We start from the raw sequence: 22,348 nt of genomic DNA, 5'->3' as shown, positions 1-22,348 counted from the left end.
CAGAGAGTCATGGGGCACTGGAACAGCTGCCCAGGGAGGGGGTCGAGTCGCCTTCCCTGGAGGTGTTTAAGGAACGGGTGGATGAAGTGCTGAGGGACGTGGTTTAAGGGAGTGTTAGGAATGGTTGGACTCGATGATCCAGTGGGTCCTTTCCAACCTGGTGATTCTATGATTCAATGATTCTATGAGTCTATGATTCCCTCCAGCCCATCCCCTCTCCCCCGGCCCTCTCCCGCTCCCTGCCCGTTTCCCGGGGCGCCGCCCTGGGCCGCAGGAGGGGCGGAGCGGTGGGTGTGTCCCTCTGGGTCTCCGCCCGCCGCCGACCTTGTTCGCGGGACGCACCGGGCAGCGCCGGGACCGGTAAGGGCCGCGCCGGGAGCGCCGCCGGCGGGAACCGGGCACCCGGGCCGGGGACACCTCGGCGGGGAGCGGCGGCCGATACCTCCTCCAACGCTTCCTCCTCATTTTTCTCCTTTTCCTCCTTTTTCTCCTCCTTCCCCTCCTTTTCCTTTTTCTTCTCTTCCTCCTCCTTTTCTTCCCCCTTCTTCCTTCTCCTCTTCCCCGTCTTCCTCCTCCTCTTCCTCCCTCTTCCTCCTCCTTCTCTTCCCCTCTCTTCCTCCTCCTCCTCCTTCCCGGCGGCTCCCCGGGGCTGTGCAGCGGAAGGCAGCAGTGAGCACCCTGGGAAGGTGCCCGGCTCCTCCCTGACTCCCTTGCTCTGCTTTGCCTCCATCCCTCCTTCCCCACCCACCCCACAGACCCCTGTTCTTCCCCGAATTTGCAGCTTCCGCCCTCTTTGCCTCCACTTTTTAGCTTTTCACCCCACCTGCCCGACCACGAGCCGCTCTCGCCCAGGGCAGGTGCCCAGGGCTGCCGTTTCCCGGTGGCTGCGGAGGTGGCTGCGGTCACGCAGGCCAGAGCGTGGCTGACACACGGTATCCTTTTTGCCTTTTGCACCACGCACCGTCACCAGCCGCTCGGCCAGCACGAATCTGAGGCTCGGGCACCTCCCTTGTGCCCATGCGTGGCTCCTCTGGGCACAGCACAGGAGTGGCTTTTAGCCCTTTTCTGTGTCAATTCAGACTTTGGCCCACCATTGCTGCCACCAGGCACACCTGCGGGTGACAGCAAAGGAGGAGCTGGCATGGCCATGGTGTGCCACAGCACTGGGCTGTTCCCCTCGTGAAGCCATCACGGAGATTGTGGGTGGCCTTGGAGCTGGCGGGATGGATGCTCAGGTGCTTTGCTGCCAGCAGCGTGGGCAGGAGGGCAACAACAGGCTTGTATGGGCAGCAAAGCACACCCTCTGCTCTTGGCTCGCTTCATACTCAGGTGTGGAAGCATCTAAGGTCTGCCAGGAGAGGTAGCTTGGCCTTGGGATGTTGTGTATGTGCCTGCGTGTCCTCGTGCCATCTGTCTTCTCCTCTCCTGTTGGAGTGACTCAGGTAGGGGTTAAACCCAGTGCTGAGCTCCCCCCATCTGCCTGGGGCTAGCGTGGGCCAAGGGCCATCCCGTGTGGCTAATACCATGTCCTGTGGACCCTGTGAGTCGTGTGCTGCTGCTCCCCGTCTCGGTTATTGGAGCTTTCCCCTGTGCCAGGGACATGGGGTGCAGGGGTGCTGCCTCCTCAGCCGTGGCTTCTCCTGTGGGTCAGGTTCTGGTGGGAGGAGTGGAGCTGCCCTTGGTTTCCAGACCCCATTCCTGACTTTGAAGTATGGGATGTGGCTGTGGATTTCCATGCCCCTTTTAATTTCCTCTTGGGATTTTTTGTTGTGTCACTGAATTGTGTGCTGGCAGTGCAGCTTACCCCAAATTTATGTTCAGGAGGGATGGGGACAGCAAAGTTTTGGCAGGCTGCTGTACCGTGATTTATTCCTTTTTTGCTGAGGGTGATGTTTCAAAGCTGAGCTGCTCTCCCTTCTGCTGTCACACAGTTTTGCTTGAGTGCTTGGTTTCAGCTTTGTCCTGGGAAAGGTGAGGAGTGAATCTTGGATCAGGAATGTCCGAGCTTAATGCTGATGCGCCACGTAGCGCAGGACACATGGGGTGCACAAATGTCCCAGCGTCGCCCAGCTGCTGGGGACCTTGTGGCTCTGCACCCAACACAGCAAGTGGGGATGAATTTTCCCACTGAATCATGCAGGGAGGTCCAGGATGGGCACAGGGAGGAGACTTTTTCTTCATTTGTGCTTGATATTTTATGGACTATATTGGAGCGTATGCAGCAGGGGAGGGGAGGAAAGAGTAGGTAGTGGTATCTGGGGTCAGGGTGGGCTGGTGGGGAGCTGGCACAGTTTCCCCCTATCCTGCTTCCCTTTCCCCACCACCTCCCCAGTGCAGATAACAATGCTGTCCCCTTCTTCTCTCCCTGCAACAGAGACCAACATGAACACATCCTCCCTGTGCTAGGTCTGCCCACCACCACCTTGGTGACCCTCCCAGCCCAGCAGTGAGGATGCGTGCCTGGAAGGCTGTGGCCAGCACGCTGGCACTCAGCGGGGCCGATGTGGTGGTCACCACGCTGCTCTACGTCCATGGCCGGGGCGGCTGGGATGTCCTTCAGGACCTGCGGCACTTCAACATCTTCAACTCGCTGCTGGACATCTGGGGAGGCTGCCTCTACCGCAGCTGCATCCTGCTGGGGGCTGCCATTGGGGTGGCCACCAACACAACCTATGGTCCCCGGCGCCTCAGGGCATCACAGACCTTCATTGCCATCGTCTGCCTCCTCATGGGTATCTACATGATGGTGAAGCTGCTGCTCTACTCGGAGGTGCGGAGGACCATCAGGGACCCCTGGTTCTGGGGACTCTTTGCCTGGACCTACGTGGCGCTGGCGGCCACCTTCGGGCTATGGCAGCTACTGGCCTGCGTCACCTCCTCCCGCGAGGCGCTGGGGCCTGGCTCCGAGTCTCGTGCTGAGGCAGAGGAGAGCTGTGACGGTGGCGCCCCGCAGGACGAGCGGGAGGAGGCAGCGGGTCCCACCATCCATAAGCTGCTGTCTTACACAAAGCCGGATGCCTTTTTCCTAGGCATTGCCTCCTTCTTCCTCCTTGTGGCCGCACTGGGTGAGCGAAGGGACTGGGGGGACACAGTGTGCTTCTGCCCTCACCAGGAGGGACGGAGCCATGGGGGGCAGACCTGGCAGCACCCCAGGCTGGCTTTTTAGGGAGTACTGGGTGGCACAGGCTGGGTGAAGATTGTAACGGGACCAAAAAAATGCAGTAGGGAATAAAATATGCTGGGAAAATCGAACATCCCTACATGCCAGTAAGGGCTGTACCTCCTGAGAGATCTTATGTGGTGGCCAAGTATCTGTGTGGTGGGGCTGGCCATTGTAGTTGGAAATACAGGTTCTGTGCCAGTCCTGTGTGGTGGGGCTGAAACCTCGTGTCCTGTGCTTGTCTGGCAGGAGAGACCTTCCTGCCCTACTACACAGGGCTGGCCATTGACGGCATCGTGGTGCAGAAGAGCATGGACCGCTTCTCCACAGCAGTGTTGGTCATGTCGCTACTCGCCATAGGAAGGTAATCGAAGAGGCTGGTTTTTGCCCTGATCAGGAGGAGTTTAGAGTTTTCCCGCAGGAGTTTGCAGCGGTGGTGGGCGCAGGCTGTTTCTCCTGCAGCTGCTCAGCTGGATCCCTGCCAGGCCCCAGGGATTTGCTTTGGTTTCTCTGTGCCATCATGATGTAGAGGCCATGGTAGCGGTCATGTGGCCATTGTGTAGCCCTCTACATCCGTCTGCTGGCAGTGGACGAGGAGGAGAGGACACAAGGCATGGGTTCTCCAGGGAACGCTGTCCCAGCAGCGCTGTATCCCCTCTCAAAGCTTGTCACTACTGGGATTAGGAGCAGCTGTCCCCATCCTGGTAGCACCCAGAGGAGGTGTGGGTTGGTTTAGCCATCGCTTCCTGGGGTGGAAAGTGGTACCAGCACAGCATTGCCCAAGCCCTTGCTCTGGGCTTTGGGGTGTTTGTGTTGCTGAGGAGTGGGTTTCGTGTCCATTGGTCTATAACGTTTCTTATCTGCAATTAGCTCATTTGCCGCAGGTATCCGGGGTGGCGTTTTTACGCTCGTATTTGCAAGACTGAACATTCGCCTTCGCAACTGCCTCTTCAGATCGCTGGTGTCTCAGGAGATGAGTTTCTTTGATGAGAATCGCACAGGTTGGTTCCTTTTTCCCCTGGATGTTCTCTAGCCCTTCAATCCCATCCCGGTATTTTCTCCCCTTCATTTACCCTTCCAGCACGTAGCAGATTGGGGGCAACCAGAGACAGCACCCAAGTATGTGTTTAGAAACAGAAAGCTCTTCCCATTTGGTTGACTCTTACTGTGGGGTTGGGACAGGACTGCCCATTGCCACTGATCAGCCTGGCATCCAGCAGCCCTAGGATTGATGTGCTCATCTCCACTCATCCTCAAAACACCTAATTTCCCCTTCCGGTACCTCCTGTCAGTGCCCCTGGTTGGCTGTTGTCCAGCTCCGCTCTTGACTTGGGAAACCACAGATGCGTGAAGCTTGCTGGGCACGTTTGTGGCTTTCCCCGCTTGCCTTTCAGTACTGTCCCGATCTTTGCTGCTCTGTTGTGATCCCAGCCCGCTGTAACTTTTCCCACATTTAATTTCTTCTTGGCAGTATTTTTAGTTTTGAGGCTGTTGCTGTATTTAGCAACCACTGCATGGTGCTCTGGTAGCTGAGGACACTGGAGAGATTATTGTAAGTGGGATACAGGTAACCCTGGACTAACACTTACGCAAAAGCATGAGAGTTCAGCTGGATTCAAACATGGGTCAAGTATTTAGGAGTTCAGAGTGATGTTTGCTGGCTGTAACGTTCAGTTCCACCAGAGGACACCACAGGAGCTTCACCCCTTGGTAGCTACACCCACGTCCTCAGGGTTGCTTGGATTGGCTCTGGGGCACACAGCTAAATCCAGACAGGCCTACCCAAGTCACCTCGTGCTCCTCTGCAGGGCGTGCTGTACCTGACCCTGACTGGCCCTGCCAGGACAGCAGGGAAAGGGTCCAGCAGTCTCTGTTGAGCTCCTGGAGGGCTCCTCGTGTCATTTAGAAATGAACTCAGGGCCTGGTTGACAGCTGTGGAAGTGCATTCAGCAAACACTTCACCCACTCGCCCACTGCCCCTCCGTGTGCTGTCCTGCCCTCCTTTGCTGTCCTGCAGCCATCCTTCATGACATGGGTGTAGCCCATGCCTTCAGATGCCTTTTGTGTCCCCCATGTGTGCTGCAATTCAAGCTCCTCCATTTTGCTTTCCATGCCACCCTTCAGACCTCCAGCGAGGGTTGGGTTTAATGGGGACCTCCGTCTAGCCCCTGGCATGGGACATGCGACACAGCTAGGCAGTGACCTGCTGTAGTGACGTGTCCCTACTCTCCCCTTCCCTAACCCCTTACCACTGCAGGGGATGTCATCTCCCGCCTGACATCGGACACGACCATCGTGAGCGACCTGGTCTCCCAGAACATCAACATCTTCCTGCGCAACGTGGTGAAGGCCACAGGAGTGATCTTCTTCATGTTCAGCCTCTCCTGGAAGCTCTCACTCGTCACCTTCATGGGCTTCCCTATCATCATGCTGGTGTCTGATGTCTATGGGAAGTACTACAAGGTAGGCAGGAGAAGCTGGCACAGCTGTGCTGTGCTACAACACTGGGCTGTTCCCCTCGTGAAGCCATCACAGAGATTGTGGGTGGCGTTGGAGCTGGCGGGATGGATGCTCAGGTGCTTTGCTGCCAGCAGCGTGGGCAGGAGGGCAACAACAGGCTTGTATGGGCAGCAAAGCACACCCTCAGCTCTTGGCTTCATGCTCAGGTGTGAAAGCATCTCAGGTCTGCCAGGAGAGGTAGCTTGGCCTTGGGATGTTGCGTGTGTGCCTGCGTGTCCTCGTGCCATCTGTCTTCTCCACTGTCTTTGGAGTGACTCGGGTAGGGGTTAAACCCAGTGCTGAGCTCCCCCCATCTGCCTGGGGCTAGCGTGGGCCAAGGGCCATCCTGTGTGGCTAATACCATGTCCTGTGGACCATGTGAGTCGTGAGCTGCTGCTCCCCATGTCAGTTATTGGAGCTTTCCCCTGTGCCAGGGACAGGGGGTGCAGGGGTGCTGCCAAAGTGGGATCCTTGGGTGCTGCCTCCTCAGCCATGGCTTCTCCTGTGGGTCAGGTTCTGATGGGAGGAGTGGAGCTGCCCTTGGTTTTCAGACCTGTCCCTGACTTGGAAACTCCTGTAAGGGCTCTTGGACCAGGCTGACCCTGTCCCAACAGGACACAGGGAGCAGTGGCTCTGCTGCAGGCTTCCCAGGTGGCCCTGGCGACAGCATTTCACCTCCTGCAGCCCAGGTTCCTCCTCAAGGACAGCATGACGAACCCATTCCCCTCCTGGCACAATGCCCCAGGCTGTCCTGAGGTGTGAGATATAGCTCAGAGCTCAGCCTTGTTGCCCACGGCCTTGAAAAATGTTACCATGCCTTCTTTGCCCAAGCCCAGCAGAGCCCGGGGTGTGCAGAGAGAGGTGCCACAGGCAGCCCGGCGCCCGCTGAGCCCCCTCTGCCTCCCTCCGCTCCCTGCAGAAGCTCTCCAAGGATGTGCAAAATGCCTTGGCCAAGGCCAACAACACTGCTGAGGAGACCATTTCTGCCATGAAGACCGTCCGCAGTTTTGCCAACGAGGAGGCAGAGGCAAATGTTTACTGGCAGAAGTTGCAGCAGGTCTACAAACTCAACAAGCGGGAGGCCATGGCATACACCTACTACGTCTGGTCCAGCGGGGTAGGTGGCCACAGCTGAGGCTTCCTTGCGCGAGGCTTGCGATGGGCAGGGTACGTTGCTCCAGATCCCCAAATCCATGTGGCATGATGCACGTGCTTCTCCGCTCCCAGGGAGCTTTGCAGGGCAAGCCCAGCCGTGATGGCTGTTGCCAATCATCCTGTCTCTTGATTATTTCTTTTCACTCATCAAAAATATATATCCCACTCCCCCTTAGGGCAGCGCTGCATCGTGCCGTTGAACAGTCTGTTTTCTCTTGCATATAAGAATATAATTTATAACCACTCAAGGTCGTGGAAAACCCCCTGCTTCTGTGTTGCTGCATTGCGTGCCTGTGCCAGCTCATCATCACGGCTCCGGCTGGGAAACAGCCGTGGCGTTGGTTGAGCTTCTGCTCAGAGACAGAGATTTTCTGTGTGTGGGTGGTGGCAGGGGGAGGCTGCTGGGGTTTGAGGGGTTTTTTTGTTTCTTTTTTTCCCCAAAATGCTTTTTCATCGTTCAAGACCAGATGGTTTGGGACTTCTCCTGCATCAGCTGACAACTAAGGCTGTGCAAAACCCTTGTGTGAGGCTGCCTTTATCTCTGCGCATTCAAGGATTTAAGTAGCCTCTGGTGAAGATTGTGAGTTTTGGTGCCCTGATGCAGCTGTGGGAGAATTTCAAGTCTGAGAGCAAAATTGGAGCATTTTTAGCAATGTTCCTGAGCTCCCAGGTGAAGCCGGAGTGTGAACTGGGTCAGCACAGATCCTGCTGAATCAAAGAAGGCAAAACCCCTCACAAACTGCTCCTGTGAGCTCGTGTAGAAAAAAGCTGATGATTTAGCACAGCCTGGTAGAGTCCTTCTTGGAGGGAACACAGGGTCTTAGGTCAGATCATGGCAGAGCTATAGATGTGGAATTTTTGTCCTCAGTATTTTCGTCTGTGTGGATTTACAGCCTGTCCTGCAAACATCACACAGAGCATCAGGGCATCGACGCTTTTCTGAGCACCCAGGCAGTGTGGAACAAAATGGACTGACTAAAAGCAGGGGCTTATATTCATCATATCAGAGCTGATCTGTCTCCTTTCTAGAGCAGGTGGCACCCTCCCTCCCCTCTCAATTTCAGGCAAGAGGCTGAGGTTATGCTTCAGGGGCTTGTTCATGTAAGGAGGGGTTTTTTTTTGTTAACTCTTGACTTGATTTTGTGCTCTAAATTAAAACATATCACACTCCTATAACAGAAAGCTTATTTTGGTAGTGAGATGACTGCATGTGTTGGATAATTTGAGAATAGGTATTACACTTGAGAACGCTAGTCCAAGAGAGAAGTTCATGAGATGCTCAGTTATTTCAGAGAAATTCTCCCTCCTGAGCTATTGCCCTCTGGGCTTCTGTTTTGTTTAAAAATGCCAGCCCAGCTCCTTAAATCCACCCCTGTACCTGAGTTGGTTTTCCTTCCTCGTACCCATGCCCACTGTTAGGGCTGTCAGCTGTGCGCTGTCAGGGATGCTTAGTTTGAGGCTCAAAGAATAAATGTCAGCACGTGAATTGTGGGCTGTTGTGTGAGGGACTACAGATGCACCAAAATATCAGTTGTCTTTGCTGATTTTGGGGTGTTTTCTTGCTTTCAGCTGACCCTCCTGGTGGTCCAGGTCAGCATCCTTTACTACGGTGGGCACCTTGTGATCTCGGGGCAAATGACAAGTGGAAACCTAATATCTTTCATCATTTACGAGTTTGTCTTAGGAGATTGCATGGAGGTGAGTCTCTTTTATCTCACTGAGGTACACCACATCAAGATGATATTTGTCTTCTGGAAAGGCCCAGAGCAGTTGCAGGGCTAGATCCGGCGCTGACTTCCCTGTGATGCATTTCCTTGGCACTGTGGCCTTGCCTATCAGGGAGCTGATTCTCCCCTCTGTTCCCCACTCCCCTCTTGCTGTGGCCTCGCATCCTGAACATACTTGAAGCAGCTCATCCCCCAGTAAGGCAACCAGGTCCAAAAGGGTCAGGCTGGCATCGCTGAAGGGCAGAGTCCTGGCTGCCTCCCAAGCACATTTCCTGGTGTGAAGGATGCAGGGATTATGAAGCTGCCTGTTAGATTTCAAGCTTCATTAAAAACTTAATTACATTACTTTTTTTTCCCCTTTTTCCCTAGGATAGGCTGCAAGCTGCTGCGTTGGCAGCACATTAGCAAGATGGGATTGTGGGTGGGATGGTAGAGCCCCATCCAGAGCTGCCTTCCTCTTGCAAAGGCATAAGCTTGGGTACTCAAGGCAGAGGTTTTCTGGCAGCCAAGCATGGTTTCAGCAGCTATTCAGCCTTTGTGCAGCGCAGAGTAGAGCTGGAGGCAGTGTGCCTGGCTCTCACCATCTGTTCAGATGACTGATGGTGTTTCCAGGCTGTGGTTTTGGTGTACGTTTGGTTTGGGGGCTTTTTTCCCCCTCTTGATGGGAGGCGCAGTTGCAGTGCAAGCTGCTGTGCAGCTCTGGGCTTAGTATTGAAAAAAGTCGATGTGATAGGGGTTTATTCCAGTGAAGCCAGTGTCCACATACAGCAGTTGTAGTTGGGAAAGCACAATGGTAAATCCACTAAGACCCATATCCTGGCAAGGAACAGCTGTATCGTCTGCCAAACAGCTGTGTAGAAAGCTCCAGTCTGGAGCTGCTCCACATTTGAGATATGTGTGCTGAGGAACAAGCTGCAGCCCTCCGGAGCTGGTGTGATGTGCTGCTGTACATGGCCTCTGTTCAAACATTAGGTTGGGGAGCTGCTGGTCTTGAGCAGAGAGAGATAGGCGGAGGATTATGGTGGAAGATTGGGCTGTTTATCTCCTAGTGCCTGTCTTCTCTTCCCAATCCATCTGTTTCCTTCTGTTCCCCTCTGGGTCTACCCATGCACAAACCTCTTTAGATGCCTTTTCCCTGGATATGTGCTTATATCCCCTCTGAACGGTGCCTAGAGGGAAAAGCTTTCCTTTTTGTCTGATGACTGTAGTTAATGTCAGATGATATACTTGGGAATGTTTCAACCATCCTCCTTACAAGTCTTACCGATTGCCTTTTCCATCGCATGGGAAGGTCTCACCATTGCCTCTTCCCTTCCAGTCTGTTGGCTCCGTCTACAGCGGCCTGATGCAAGGTGTCGGAGCTGCTGAGAAGGTGTTTGAGTTCATCGACCGCAAGCCAACGATGGTGAATGATGGGTCCCTGATCCCAGACCATGTGGACGGGAAGGTGGAATTCAGAAACGTGACATTTTCCTACCGCACTCGCTCCTCAACGCAGGTCCTCCAGGTGAGCCCCGCGGGGGCAGAGCATCACGCCCCCACCATGAGGCACCATGCGCTGCTTCTCCATCGCTGCAATAACTGATCTCCAGACCACAGGAAATGCCAGCTGCTCTTTTGTGTAAAGGCAGGCTCCACAGCATGCTGGAAAACGGATTGTAAGGAACCACGGGTGTTTGGGGCTGGCCTTCCCTACAAGGAATGAGATTTATTAATAAAACCCTTGTTCCCAGCTCAGGCATGAAATACGTCAGCATGGTACAGGGCATTGTGCCAAGCTCAGACTGTTTCCGTGGGAGAGGGGCTGGGGTCATGGGGCAGGGGGAGGCAACAAAGAGGTTAGTTTGCTTTGCAGTTTTCAGAGGTCCTGCCACATCAGCAGGCAACTTCAAAGCAAATTTTGGAGGCTCCTCACTTCCTCAGAGGAAAGGAGCTGGGAGGAGAGGGAAACAGCTAAGAGAGATGGCTGATGTGAGGTGTCACCAAGGTGGGGTGTCACTGTGGCCAGATTTTTGGCTACCTTTCATCCTTAGGGTCCCTGGGAACAGCCAGGACCTAAACGTGTTCTTCTATCCGTGTTGTAGAATGTGTCTTTCACTCTGCACCCTGGCAAAGTGACGGCGCTGGTGGGACCTTCAGGAAGCGGGAAGAGCTCCTGTGTCAACATCCTGGAGAACTTCTACCCTCTGCAAGACGGGCAGGTGCTGCTGGATGGGCGTCCCATTAACATGTACGATCACAAGTACCTGCACTCAGTGGTACGAGCGACTGATATGTGTATTCTAGCTATCGCCTGCTGTGATCAGAGGGGATGGATGGTAGCGTTGCTTGTTTGGATTTGTGTTTGGATTTGATCTGGCAACTTCTGAAATATCCAGAAAGCTGGAGGCTGGAGATGGTCCAGGAAATGAATTCAGATAACTTGTGGGGCAGAAAGGAAGGAGGTGGAGAGTGGTTTCACAGGGAGGGGGAAGCCTTCCAAAACCAGAACGAAATGCATGTTTGGTTTTGTATTTTTTTGGCCAACGTAGCAGAAATATGTTTTTGGTTGTTGAATTGTCATCTAAATTCAGTTTGGAAAAATGGTTTTGCATTTCTCCAGCACTTTCTACCTCAAGATCTTAAAGTAATTCTCAGCTAATGGAGAGTTAAACCTCTCAAGATCCTGGCAGCAGCTGGAGCATTGGAGGGGCTTGGGTGGTTTTTCAAGGAGAGGGGTCTGGGCCCCTCGACTCTCATCTGTGAGAGATGATTGTGTCAGCACAGATCATCCTTCATCTCCTCTGCAAGTAACTGCCGCCTTTGTTTGCCCCCAGAGCAAATGGCCTCACCAGTCAGCAGGAAAACCTGAAAACAATTGATCAGAGACAAGCTGGAAAGCCAAAGTCAGTGTGACTAATTTACATTCCCTGCCTGTACTGAGCTAAAATTAAAAGACAAGCCAGTCTTTCAGTTTAGAAAGCCTGGTGTGGTATTAGGAGTGTGGGGAGAAGTCAATTAAAATCTGACCACGTCCCGCTGGCTCTCTTCATGCCCAGTTCTGAGCAATAATTTGGAGGGTTCAGTTTATTTCAATCTTGAGTGTTTGACAGAGCAGGCAGAATTTGAGAGTGAGCAACAGTGACTGTAAGGTAGGATGGGGAGGCTGTTGCTAAGCAATTAAGGAATTGCAGCAGCAATGTCCCTAACTTGCTAATTTTGGATTAAACATGCAGGAGGGCTCATGTACGTGGCCCAAGCATGATTACTGGCCTCAAAGAGAAAATCAGCAACACCCTGGAAGAGGGTGTCTCCAGCCTGCCTTATCCCAGCAACTGGTTTCCCATACTAGGAAGAGCAAACAGTGATGGGAATGGCGGGCCTGGAGCAAAACCAGCAGGTTTGAAGCCCATCCAAGATGTCAACCTATCAACATTGCATCAGGTTTCTTTCCTGCAAAATGGCTTTCCAGCAGATGATGCAGCTGGGCTGGGGCTGCCACTGGGCACCCCATCATTGGCATCCTCGATGGAAGCTTACATTGAGGCACTTCTTGTCTTGGTTTAATGGTGAGGCTCTGTCCACTTGAGTCCTTATCCAGCAGGAACAAATACCAATGATCTGGGACACCAACATGCAAGTCTTCTGCTCCCAACTGCCTGTTCTTCCCTTCCTTTGTGCAGATCTCCCTGGTGAGCCAAGAACCGGTGCTGTTTGCCCGCTCTATTGCAGATAATATTTCTTACGGCTTAACTTCAGCCTCCTTTGAGTCGGTTGTTCAGGCTGCCCAGAAGGCCAACGCGCACACCTTCATCACCGAGTTACAAGACGGCTACCACACAGGTACTGAAATCTCTCTGTTTGCACTTGAAAGCATTGCTTAGGAAAGGCAGAGACCCTCCTCTTGGGTGGAAATCAGGCAGGTAGTTATGGACACAAGTCCGTGATGGTGCGGTAGAGACAGCTACATGGAGAGGTGCAGCACCCTGGCTGGATTTTGGGGTGAGTGAGCTGTTGCAGGATTTCTGAGCCCATCCCAGGAGAATGTTTCTGCTGCTGCTCTGTGGCAGTGGGGTGAACATCCCCCATCCCATCTGGATCAGTCCAGCTCCCAGTGCCTGGCAATGTTATGAAGATTTGGCAGTGGCAATCTTGCTATTTTTCGGGGATGAGGAGAAAAGCCCAGAACCCAAGTGCTTGGCTGTGTACCAGCCCACCTGCAGAGGAAGAATAGAAACCTGTGATAAATCAAGTAATTTAAGTAGTAAAAGGTGATATGTTTGTGCCAGTGGGACTTACTGAGGAGGCAGGTCAGACCGCTACCTCCCATAAACACAAACCGTTGTCAGAGGTCCTGTTTTGCCCACTCTGCTGCTGCAGTTGCACACCCTCCAGAGCCCAGCTTGCAGGGGGCGATGGCAGCGACACAGCCGCATGGGAAGGGAGTGGGAGCTCAGGGTTTAGATGATCTCCCAGGCTCAGGAACTTCTCTGCATTGCTTCTATGAGCATCAGACCCTCAAATTCTGGGATGACAATGGAGAGCTTGCTGCTGGAGGGAACGACTGCAGCGTTAGGGATATTTAACCCATTTAAACTGCTCTGCCAAGTGAGCAGAAGCATTTATCTGGTCTTTGCTTCAAAGCATGAAACCATCCTGATGCTGCCTGGCTGGGGCTGAACTTGATGGCAGCTTTTGAATTTTATTTTGACCCCTTCTTCTCTCCCTTGACCCAACAGAGGCAGGTGAAAAAGGAGCCCAGTTGTCAGGTGGCCAGAAGCAGAGAGTGGCAATTGCCAGGGCCTTGATCCGAGCCCCCCCTATCCTAATCCTGGATGAAGCCACAAGTGCCCTGGATGCAGAGAGTGAACATGCGGTGAGTAGGTGCCTTGGGTGTTTGGGCCAGAGAGGCACTCTGCGACTGCAGGAAAGACTGTAGCTTCAGTTTCCGGCTTGTGGACAAGCTTAGTCTTGGCATGGTGCAATTAGAGGTTTGGGCAAGATGCTAATTCCTGAGCAGGAATTTGCTTCCAACACTGCTTTAGCCACCAAGAAGGGAATAATCGTATGCTCAGCCAACGCCTGGCAGACCTCATGAGATAGGGATTCTCTGCTGACTTTTGTTAAACTTGGAAAGTGCCAGTTGGCATACAGCAACTCTGTGTGGCCTTTTATGCCAGGATACAGAGGAAAAACCTTAAAAATGGGACTGTAGCAGGAAGAGTAGGATTGCCTGAGCTAAAATCCCAGCTGAAGCACCAAAGAAGCCATGCTTGCAGGAAAGGCCCTGAACTTTGTGAATTGAGCTGGTTTATCTGGCTGGGACGTCATGACCAAACAGCTCTACCAGTAGCAGTTCGGTCTCACTGGTTTAATGAAGGAAAATTAGTTCAAGGTTGAGGTGCAAGGGCGGATCTCCTGGTCGCAGAGGATGAGCAGTTGCCGGTCCATGGTGTGGGGCAGCGCAATCATCTGACCTTGGAGCAGCTCGTTGACTCGCAGCTCCTCAGCCACATATGTGGTATCAGATGCCGGTCAGGAGCTGCTTTTGACTAGCAAGCAGTGTCAGTGACACGTGCCTGGTGGCCATTTGCCTACCTTTAGACCTTAGAGCTACTGTCAGTCTCTTGACTGGAAAACAACTCCGTCTTGCTTTGTCTTTATAAACTCAGGAAATAGCCCTGCTTTTCTGAGCAGCTGCTTTTAGCAGATATTGGCTTCCTGCGCTCTATGCCAACACCTCGTGGGTCTAAATTTGGGGCCCAGCTCTAACAAGAACTCAGGTTGCAGGGTCAGACCTGCGTGCATATCGCACCTACGGGCTGACTGAACCCAGTGAGTGCTTTGGAATAGCCAGAGCTGGGAGCTGGGATGGACGGACTGGTGATGGTAGTGCTGCAGGGGTTCTTGTGTCTTCTACATAACCAAAGGAGAGCAAACCTCCTGTCCAGAAGTTTCTTAACACAGACCACAAAGCTGCTCTTGTCCCTTCCAAATCGGAGCCAGTGATGCTCAAGCACTAATGTCTTTTCTTCCCACACAGATTCAGCAGGCGATTTACGGCGACTTGCAGAACCACACGGTGCTTGTCATAGCTCACAGGCTGAGCACTGTGGAGAAGGCACACAACATCATTGTGCTGGACAAGGGCCGCGTGGTGCAGCAGGGCTCGCACAAGGAGCTGGTGGAAGAAGGCGGCCTTTATTCCAAGCTGGTGCAGAGACAGATCCTGGGGCTGGAGGGGGGCGGTGCGGACAGTCTCCAACCTGCAGCCCGAGGGGATTCAGTGAAGGTGCCTGGTGGGCTGGAGGAAGAGTTCAGGATAGACCATTCCCTGCCAGCCGTGGCACAGGACGATTATAACAACACGGCTCACAAGTGAGAGCGGCGAGAGCCAGTGCTCAAGACGCTTGCTGGGACCCTGAGACAGGAGGTGGCTTACCAATGGCCTCGCGCTGCAGAACGACACCCGTTTGCTCACCCCGCGTGCGTCACGCACCCATGCACACCCAAACACACACTATAGAGCTTCCTGCATTATGGTCCGGCGGGCAGATGCCGTCTGGCTAAAGAGGGAAAAGGTTTTATTCTATGGAGTTGGATCTTTAGCAATTCCCAGCATTTCTACTGGGCTTCTTTTCTTACTACCAATAATTCCTCTGTCTGGGACTTTTCTTCCATTGATATGCATGTGTAACTGCTATTAACTGTAATGAATGTTAAATGCATGCGTGGAGGGGAAGATTGAAAACCCCTTTGGGAATTTCAGGGGGCGGCTTTTGTGGCTGGATAGAAAACCAGTGACTGTAAAACAGGGTCCTGCTCCCACTATCAATCTATGGGGCTAATCCAAAGTCTGCTGAAGCCTGTAGGGATCTCCCTTTAGCTTCAGGGAAAACTGGATCACTCCCATGGAACTGAGGGCTGGGAGAGTTTTGCACTGAGTGCCTGCAGGCTCAGGCTCACAACCATTGCTGCCGAGCTTTATCATGTAATAACCATCCTTGCTGGAACAAGCCAGGGGACCGGGAGGCAGGTGTTGCTTTCAGATTTGCTGTTGGTGCTTGGTGGATGTTTCTTTTTAGGGATGAAAAGTTTTACTGTAATTGGGTTAGGGTCTGGGGATTTTTGGTTTGTGTTTGGTTATTTTTTTTTTGATATATCTGTGTGCACTGTGCAATGTCTGTCTGGCTCCAGCATCCACTGAAAATTGGTCTGTTATTTCAGAATTTTTTTAACTCACAACCCCGGTGCTGGTTTGAAAAAAAAACAAACAAACCACAAAACACTACTAAAGACAGGCATAAAAGACAGCACTTTATAATTCCCACCAAAGCTTTGTTCAGTTTCAGGCCTCGCTAGCGGCTTCACTGCATGGGAAATCCATACATCACTTTCCCTGAAGTCCAACTTCAGCTGCCTGAACTTTAAAATTTGTTTCTTTGAATATTATTTTTTAACTTACTTTTAGTATGAGGGATAGAAAAAAATACATTGCTCCTAGCCTTTTTGGGTAATGGCTCTGGCTTAGTAGCATTATCCTGCCGTAGAATGGTGAAGAAACCTATGCAGCCAGGCAGGTGCTATTGAAAAATAGCATTTATACGGGAAAAACTGACTTCAGACTGTGCATAGTTAAGAAATTGTCTCAAGCACTTTTGTTCTCACTTTTTCCAATATTTGAATGCTGCTGTGTTTTACTTTTTGATAGGTTTGCATTTTTGTTGTTGGCAATGTTTTGTTTTCGTTTAGTGATGTTTTACAAACTCTTCAGTATCCTTGAGGAGGGATGCTCAAAAAAATAAAATACTACCTCTGCCACTCAACATGAAGCCAATCCAGTGCCGGTGTTTTTTGCATTCAGCGTTTTTAAGGTAATGTTCATCTGAGGTGATGGCTGAATACAGCTGCACATTGTGTGTGTTTAGGCTTCCTTGTGGGGAATGACAAGAAGAACCCACAGAGAATTAGGAATGTGAAGGCCCAGCATCCGAGAATGGCTGTGAGCCATAGCAGTAGGTATAACCTGTTCAAGAACTTGTTTTCACCCTGGATCCCATCCGGTTGTGCACCTCACATGGAAGGACAGGTAAACTAACCTGTTCTCAAAGCACAGGAATGATTTTCAGCTGTTTGGTTTTGTGATTGATAAAAAACTGTGCCTAGGAAGAACAAGGGCTCTCTGTCTCATCTGCCTTCACTTAGGAAACCTCTGTCATGCACTAGAGGCTCACCTAAATCACTCCTCAGTTCACCACTTTGGTAAATGGCCACACATTCCTGCTCGATGAAAATTCACACCGTGGCTATGAAGAGGTTGGGGGTTCCACCAGCACCAGAGGGCAAGCGATTAATTCTGCATTTGTATTAGTACCTGTGAGCAGAATGGGGCCAGTGGTTCATAGAAGTGGAATTAATTCTGCTTAACCGAAAAACTTGGTAAAATAAAGAGAAAAAAAAAGGGTTACCTAGGACCTAGAGAAGCTGACTAAGAAATGCTGGTAGGACAGTGCTCATTAGTACATGAGATGCCAGAAAAGAGAATCTGATCATGTTGTGTGTGTCCACATATTGGGGACATTGAAGGATAAAATTGGATTCATTTTATTGCAAAGACTACGGTGAATTTCAGGAAGGGAGCCTTGCTTCCCAAGCCTGTTGTGATGATAATCCCAGCATTGCTTCCCCAGGTCAGATCCAAACAGCTTCGGCTGAAGTGGCACCTTGGAAAGGGCAGATCATCTCTGCTGGTGGCACCAGCCCAAGCTGATAACACGGCCTGATTTTGTTTATTGCCACAGGTGCTGGATTCTCTCTTTTGCATCCAGATAACTCAAGGCTACTTTTCCACTGAGCCTTATATCTTGTGGCTTTAACAAGTCCTTTTATCATGCTCTTGGCGCGTGACAAGTGGATCTGCCTGTGTGCTAAAGCCATGAGGGTTTTCTTATGGCCTGGAAGCCTGCAGGGAGCTCCACACACCACCAGGGATCCAGCAGTACTAAGCTAATAGTACTAATTGTACAGAAAATCCTGCTTTTCAAAATTATTCCAAGTATGACTTCTTTTTGAAGACAAAAACAGGGTCAGAGATGCCTGTTAGCCAACCTAATCCCAGCAGTGAAGATGAGCTTAAGCCAGTGCAGCAGTGGGAATTGCTGTGGGCACTCTCTGGTTTTCAGCCTATTCTCCTGGAAATAAGGCCACTGTTCCCTCTGAAACTCTGAACTGTACCATTTTGTGGCTGTGGGTTTGCCCAGAGTTGACCTTTACATGGGAATGTGAACATGATCTGTTCACGAGCTTCTCAATTACAGCCACACAGATAAAATGTTTCTTCTCTTGAAAAGGAAGACTATTCTCCACAGGGAACTGGGATGGGTTTATCTGGAACATTAACTCGGGGAATACAGCTTGAAGACTGTCAGGGCAGAGTTGGAAGCAATTAAGTATTTGAAAGCACAACTGTTTACAAAGGTTGACTGTAAATGCCATAGCAGGTTGTTTTCCTCACTATTAATATGCTCTAACCGTTCCCTCTAATAGGTATAACCTATTTGATTAAAATTTTGGAGAACTCTATCCAAGATGAAGTTCAAAAGTAGATCCTATAGTCCTAATAATTCCCCAAGGACAAGTATTTACCCTGTATTTTTGTACAGACAAGCTATGTGGCTGACTGACCCAGAAAATGAGAACACACTGTAATGGACAAAAACACAACTGTGTTTTTTCCAACAACTTGTCTCCTGCTGCACCAACCTCTGCCTCAAAAAGCAACTGTGTTTATTTTAGTGGCTGTGCTTTCTAGGCCTTCAGCAGGTCTGCAAATACCACAAGCAAATAGGCAGAGAGCTTCTAGCTCGGGTTCAGAGATGCACGTTAGTCTGAGGAGGAAAAATAGTATTTGCCCTTTTTACTCTAGCTTAAGACAAAGAAAGTATTCACAGGTATATAAACCTGCTCCTCTTCTCACGCCTGTGGCTCCATGAAAGGAAGGAGAGAAGTAATAACAATTAATTCTTGATTTCTCTCAAACAGCAGGACCACTCTTTCTCTCTCAAGATGCTGAATATTCAGGTCATTTTCATGTTTGAAGGAATCTGGATTATGAAATCTAAACGGAAATATGGACTGTGATTAGTATATAGAAGGAAATTAAATTGCAAGTAAGCCTGAAAAAGTATTTTTCCATTGAGCAACCAGTCTAATAAGGGTTAATAAACGCCAAAGATTAGAATTGCAAATTCAGTCTCTAGGAAACCAACCTGTTTATCCAGGAAAAGAAAAGAATTTGTTTTGAAGGTGACTTGCAAAATATGTGTAAACCAAATAAGTATACAAGAGTACAGAGCTGTTGACTGTGAAAGGATATGAAGTGACAGAGGAAATCCAGGATCAAGTTTAAAAAGAAGAAAAATCTAACATCCAATTTAAACTAGGCTGGGTGCCACTTCTCCTGAGACTGAAGCCTGACGCCTTATTCACCATGACATGATTTCCACTGTCATCTTACCTATTTTTTTGTTCCATTTCTCCTGTAATAAGAAATCCTGACTTCTGTACTTTGTCTGCTTACAGTTTTAATGCTCATGAACACTGTTACCCTTCAAAAGGAGTTTAGCAAAGGTAAGTAGGAACCAGGGCTTGGTAGCAGATAAATCTCAGCCTATAACACTTCAATATTTGATAATCCCTGCAGCCTAAAATCCTAGTTTATCTGCAATCCTTCATATTCTCTCCAAGGGCTGTGCTGTCACAAAACCTTTATCTTTCATGAAGACTGCTGAATGGAAAGGAACCTTTAGTAGAATATATGATACAAAAGTGGCCGCTCCCTGTCTTGTTTCTCAACTTCAGCTGCTTTTCCGGCCAAATCTGAAAACTCAATCACATGCAAACACTGGTTAAAGTACTCAAAAGCAGACCAGATGTTTAATACAGACGCTCTTCTCCAACAAGGCCAGAACTCAAATATATCTACATAGGGAGAAGTGATATTTTCAATATATGTTGTACTTGAACGCAGAGTAGTTATGTTCTCTCTGTGCATTTTGTGAGAACTTCATTCTGCACTATGCAGCATCAAACTTCAATACAGATTACCAGTGACTAATTTAAAGAAACCATTCCTCGATGTCTGGAGCAGGGAACTTCCATCAGCCTCAGGCAACCTAAACAAAAATTAGATCGTTACAGAAAAGCTCCTTAGAAGGTCACTGTAAAACATGTCTCCTGACAGCATATTGGCAATTCAAGTGTTATCATACTGTAGTGTCCTTCACCAGAGATACTCACCCAGAGCGCCTCTACAAGCATCGTTCAGCAGGAACGTCTCCTCTCCACCCTCACCTGGGACTGAGTAGTGATTATGATTATTCCTTTATTTAAGCAAAAGGCATTACGGTTGAGGGGAGCTGAGAACTCCAATCAGGACTGCACAGAACAGCAGTGGTAAAACTAGATTTACAACATGAAGGTGAGTCAGGCTCTTCTAAACTACGCTCTCCCCATACCAACAATTTAGCTACGCTATAAAGTTGAAATCACTAACATTCTTGGGAAGAAAGGGCTTCTTTTAATCCCTCAACTAATTCCTCTGTTTGTATTAATGCATGTGTGTGTGTATGTCTGCACGTGCAGGTTTAACGCAAAGGTGTAACTCTGTCTTTTTGATGGGCACATGCAAATACCGTATACGATAGCATGTTGGCGTGGTAACTATCTACTGGTTTTAAATAACAGAGTCAGACTGTAGTGGCCGTGCAAGCCCGTGGCACTGCCAAAGGGTACAGCTGCTCACTCATGTGTGCTCCGAGCAGAGCACCACACGCAGGGAGGAGCTCAGCACATACCACATCAACAGGCAGGTGCACTGATGGGAATGAGTGGACACACGCCCGTATCGCTAATCACCTTCTCCCCACCCTGAGTAAGCTCAGCTCTGCTTCCTGCTTCACAGGAAGCCTCTGAATTACCTGCTTCTCTCCGAACACACTTGTTTTGCACTGTGGTTGTACAGTAGCTCTGCACTAAGCAGCCAGAAGGTCAGGAAGCCTTCTTCTAGCACTGTTGCATTGTTGGTCTTTATAATCTGCACATAACATGGCCAGAGGGGACTTCTTGGGAGGTGAGAAGAATGGAGAGCTGAGTTATAGCACACAAGAATAAATACATAACTGTCATATCTTCATTTAGTTCTGCCAGGAAGCGATGGGTCACTTCCTGAATATGACTGTAACATCATTATATTTTAGTGCCATCAGAAGTTGATTCTCTTCACTATATTGATTTTTTTTTTTTCCAGTTCGATCAAAAATGTCAACTACAAAGGATAGTGACACACGGCCATTCACTACCCTGTTCCTCTGGCTCGCGTGCTCCTTCTGCTTCTCTCTCTGGCATTACACAGATGGAAATAAGCACACTCATGCCCACGATCCCTTAGGAACAAAAGCATGCCAGGAAGGTGGTGCTTTGAGATGCATACAACTTAGGCTATGTTTAAACAATTAATCGTTTCCAGGCATAATTGTCTTTAACAGCTATGCTAACATCAGGAGTAACTGGGGAGTTAGGGCTCGGAAGTGTTATCACAAAGAGCCTAGTAAAGTGTTGGTGACCTAACAGATATAAATCAGAAGAAAAAAAAAATAGCTATGACACTTTAATTGATGCAGAGATTTTGCCACATTACATTTCACAACTATTCAAATTCACCACAAAATACATCTTTGACAGAAAGATCATTTCCTGACCTTCACTCTTGAAGAAGAAAGTGCTGAAAGTGGACATAGCTTGGCAAGCTATGATTTTCAGCTATTTTTAACCTGAATAGGTATTCAGCCTAGGCTCGGGAACAATGATGCAGTCACTCTTTTGAGATTTACTGTAGCCAAGTCCCAGCCTGGTAAGGAAGTGCGAGTTAAGTCATTCCAATGATTTTCCTTCCTAATTTATAGCTGTGCAGGTATAAACAAAGGGAGATTTACAGCTGTGCAGGTATAAGCAAAGGGAGAACAAGAGTGCCTACAATACTTCCAGGCAGGAGCATTGTAAGTGGCTGTGTTGAAGGCTCAGAGCTCAACTCTCTGTGTCTTGCAGGCTGTAGAATAGAGTCATTAAGGCTGGAAAAGTTGAACTGTTAGCCCAACCTTCACCATGCCAACTACACCACGTCCCGAAGTGCCAGGTCTACATGTTTTCCGAACAGCTCCAGGGAAGGAGACTCCACCACTTCCCTGGGCAGCCTGTTCCAGTGCTTCATCACTCTTGTGGTAACGAAATTTTTCCCAATACCCAATCTAAACCTCCCCTGGCGCAACTTGAGTCCATTTTCCGTCATCCTATCACTCGTTACTTGGGAGAAGAGACCAGCAACCACCTCACCACAACCTCCATTCAGGGAGCTGCAGAGAGCCACGAGGTCTCCCCTCAGCTTTCTCTTCTCCAGGCTAAACAACCCCAGTTCCCTCAGCCGCTCCTCATAAGAGTTGTTCTCCACACCCTTCACCAGCGTGCCATTCTCTGGACACACTACAGCACCTCAATGCCTTTCTTGTACCTCTTGGCTCTCCCAGTAGCCACCATCCCTCAGGAGATGGAGGGCCTCGAGAACCAGGCAGCATCACATGAGTGGAGCAGACACAGCATGCTCTGTGAGGGGCTCCACAGGCTGATGGCAAGGTCAGGAAAAGGCCACTAAGCTTCTCCCCATGGGCAGCTGCCACCTTGGGCCAGGTCCTACCATCCTTGGGACTCTTCTGCTCTAGCCAGGCTGAAAGTCTGCAGGCCTGCTTCTCTGTGACTCCATGGTGGGCTTCCTCCA

The 22,348-nt window shown here is 50.2% G+C and overlaps 1 protein-coding gene across 1 annotated transcript; it reads left to right on the top strand.

The window, feature by feature from the left end:
• The first annotated feature begins 242 nt into the window (after nt 1-242).
• On the top strand, nt 243-16,373 carry ABCB9 (ATP binding cassette subfamily B member 9). The gene is made up of 12 exons (XM_054082678.1): nt 243-360; nt 2,375-3,065; nt 3,410-3,524; nt 4,031-4,161; nt 5,418-5,623; nt 6,579-6,776; nt 8,384-8,512; nt 9,860-10,048; nt 10,626-10,799; nt 12,204-12,363; nt 13,260-13,396; nt 14,564-16,373. The coding sequence occupies exons 2-12, from the start codon at nt 2,453-2,455 to the stop codon at nt 14,900-14,902; spliced, it is 2,391 nt and encodes a 796-aa protein (XP_053938653.1). The 5' UTR covers nt 243-360; nt 2,375-2,452; the 3' UTR covers nt 14,903-16,373.
• The last annotated feature ends 5,975 nt before the right edge of the window (nt 16,374-22,348 follow it).

The sequence above is a fragment of the Cuculus canorus genome, chromosome 17 (assembly GCF_017976375.1).
Source record: "Cuculus canorus isolate bCucCan1 chromosome 17, bCucCan1.pri, whole genome shotgun sequence".
In the NCBI taxonomy this organism is placed as follows: domain Eukaryota; kingdom Metazoa; phylum Chordata; class Aves; order Cuculiformes; family Cuculidae; genus Cuculus; species Cuculus canorus.
The sequence above is the reverse complement of the archived record's forward strand: the minus strand, read 5'-3'. Positions and strand labels throughout refer to the sequence as shown.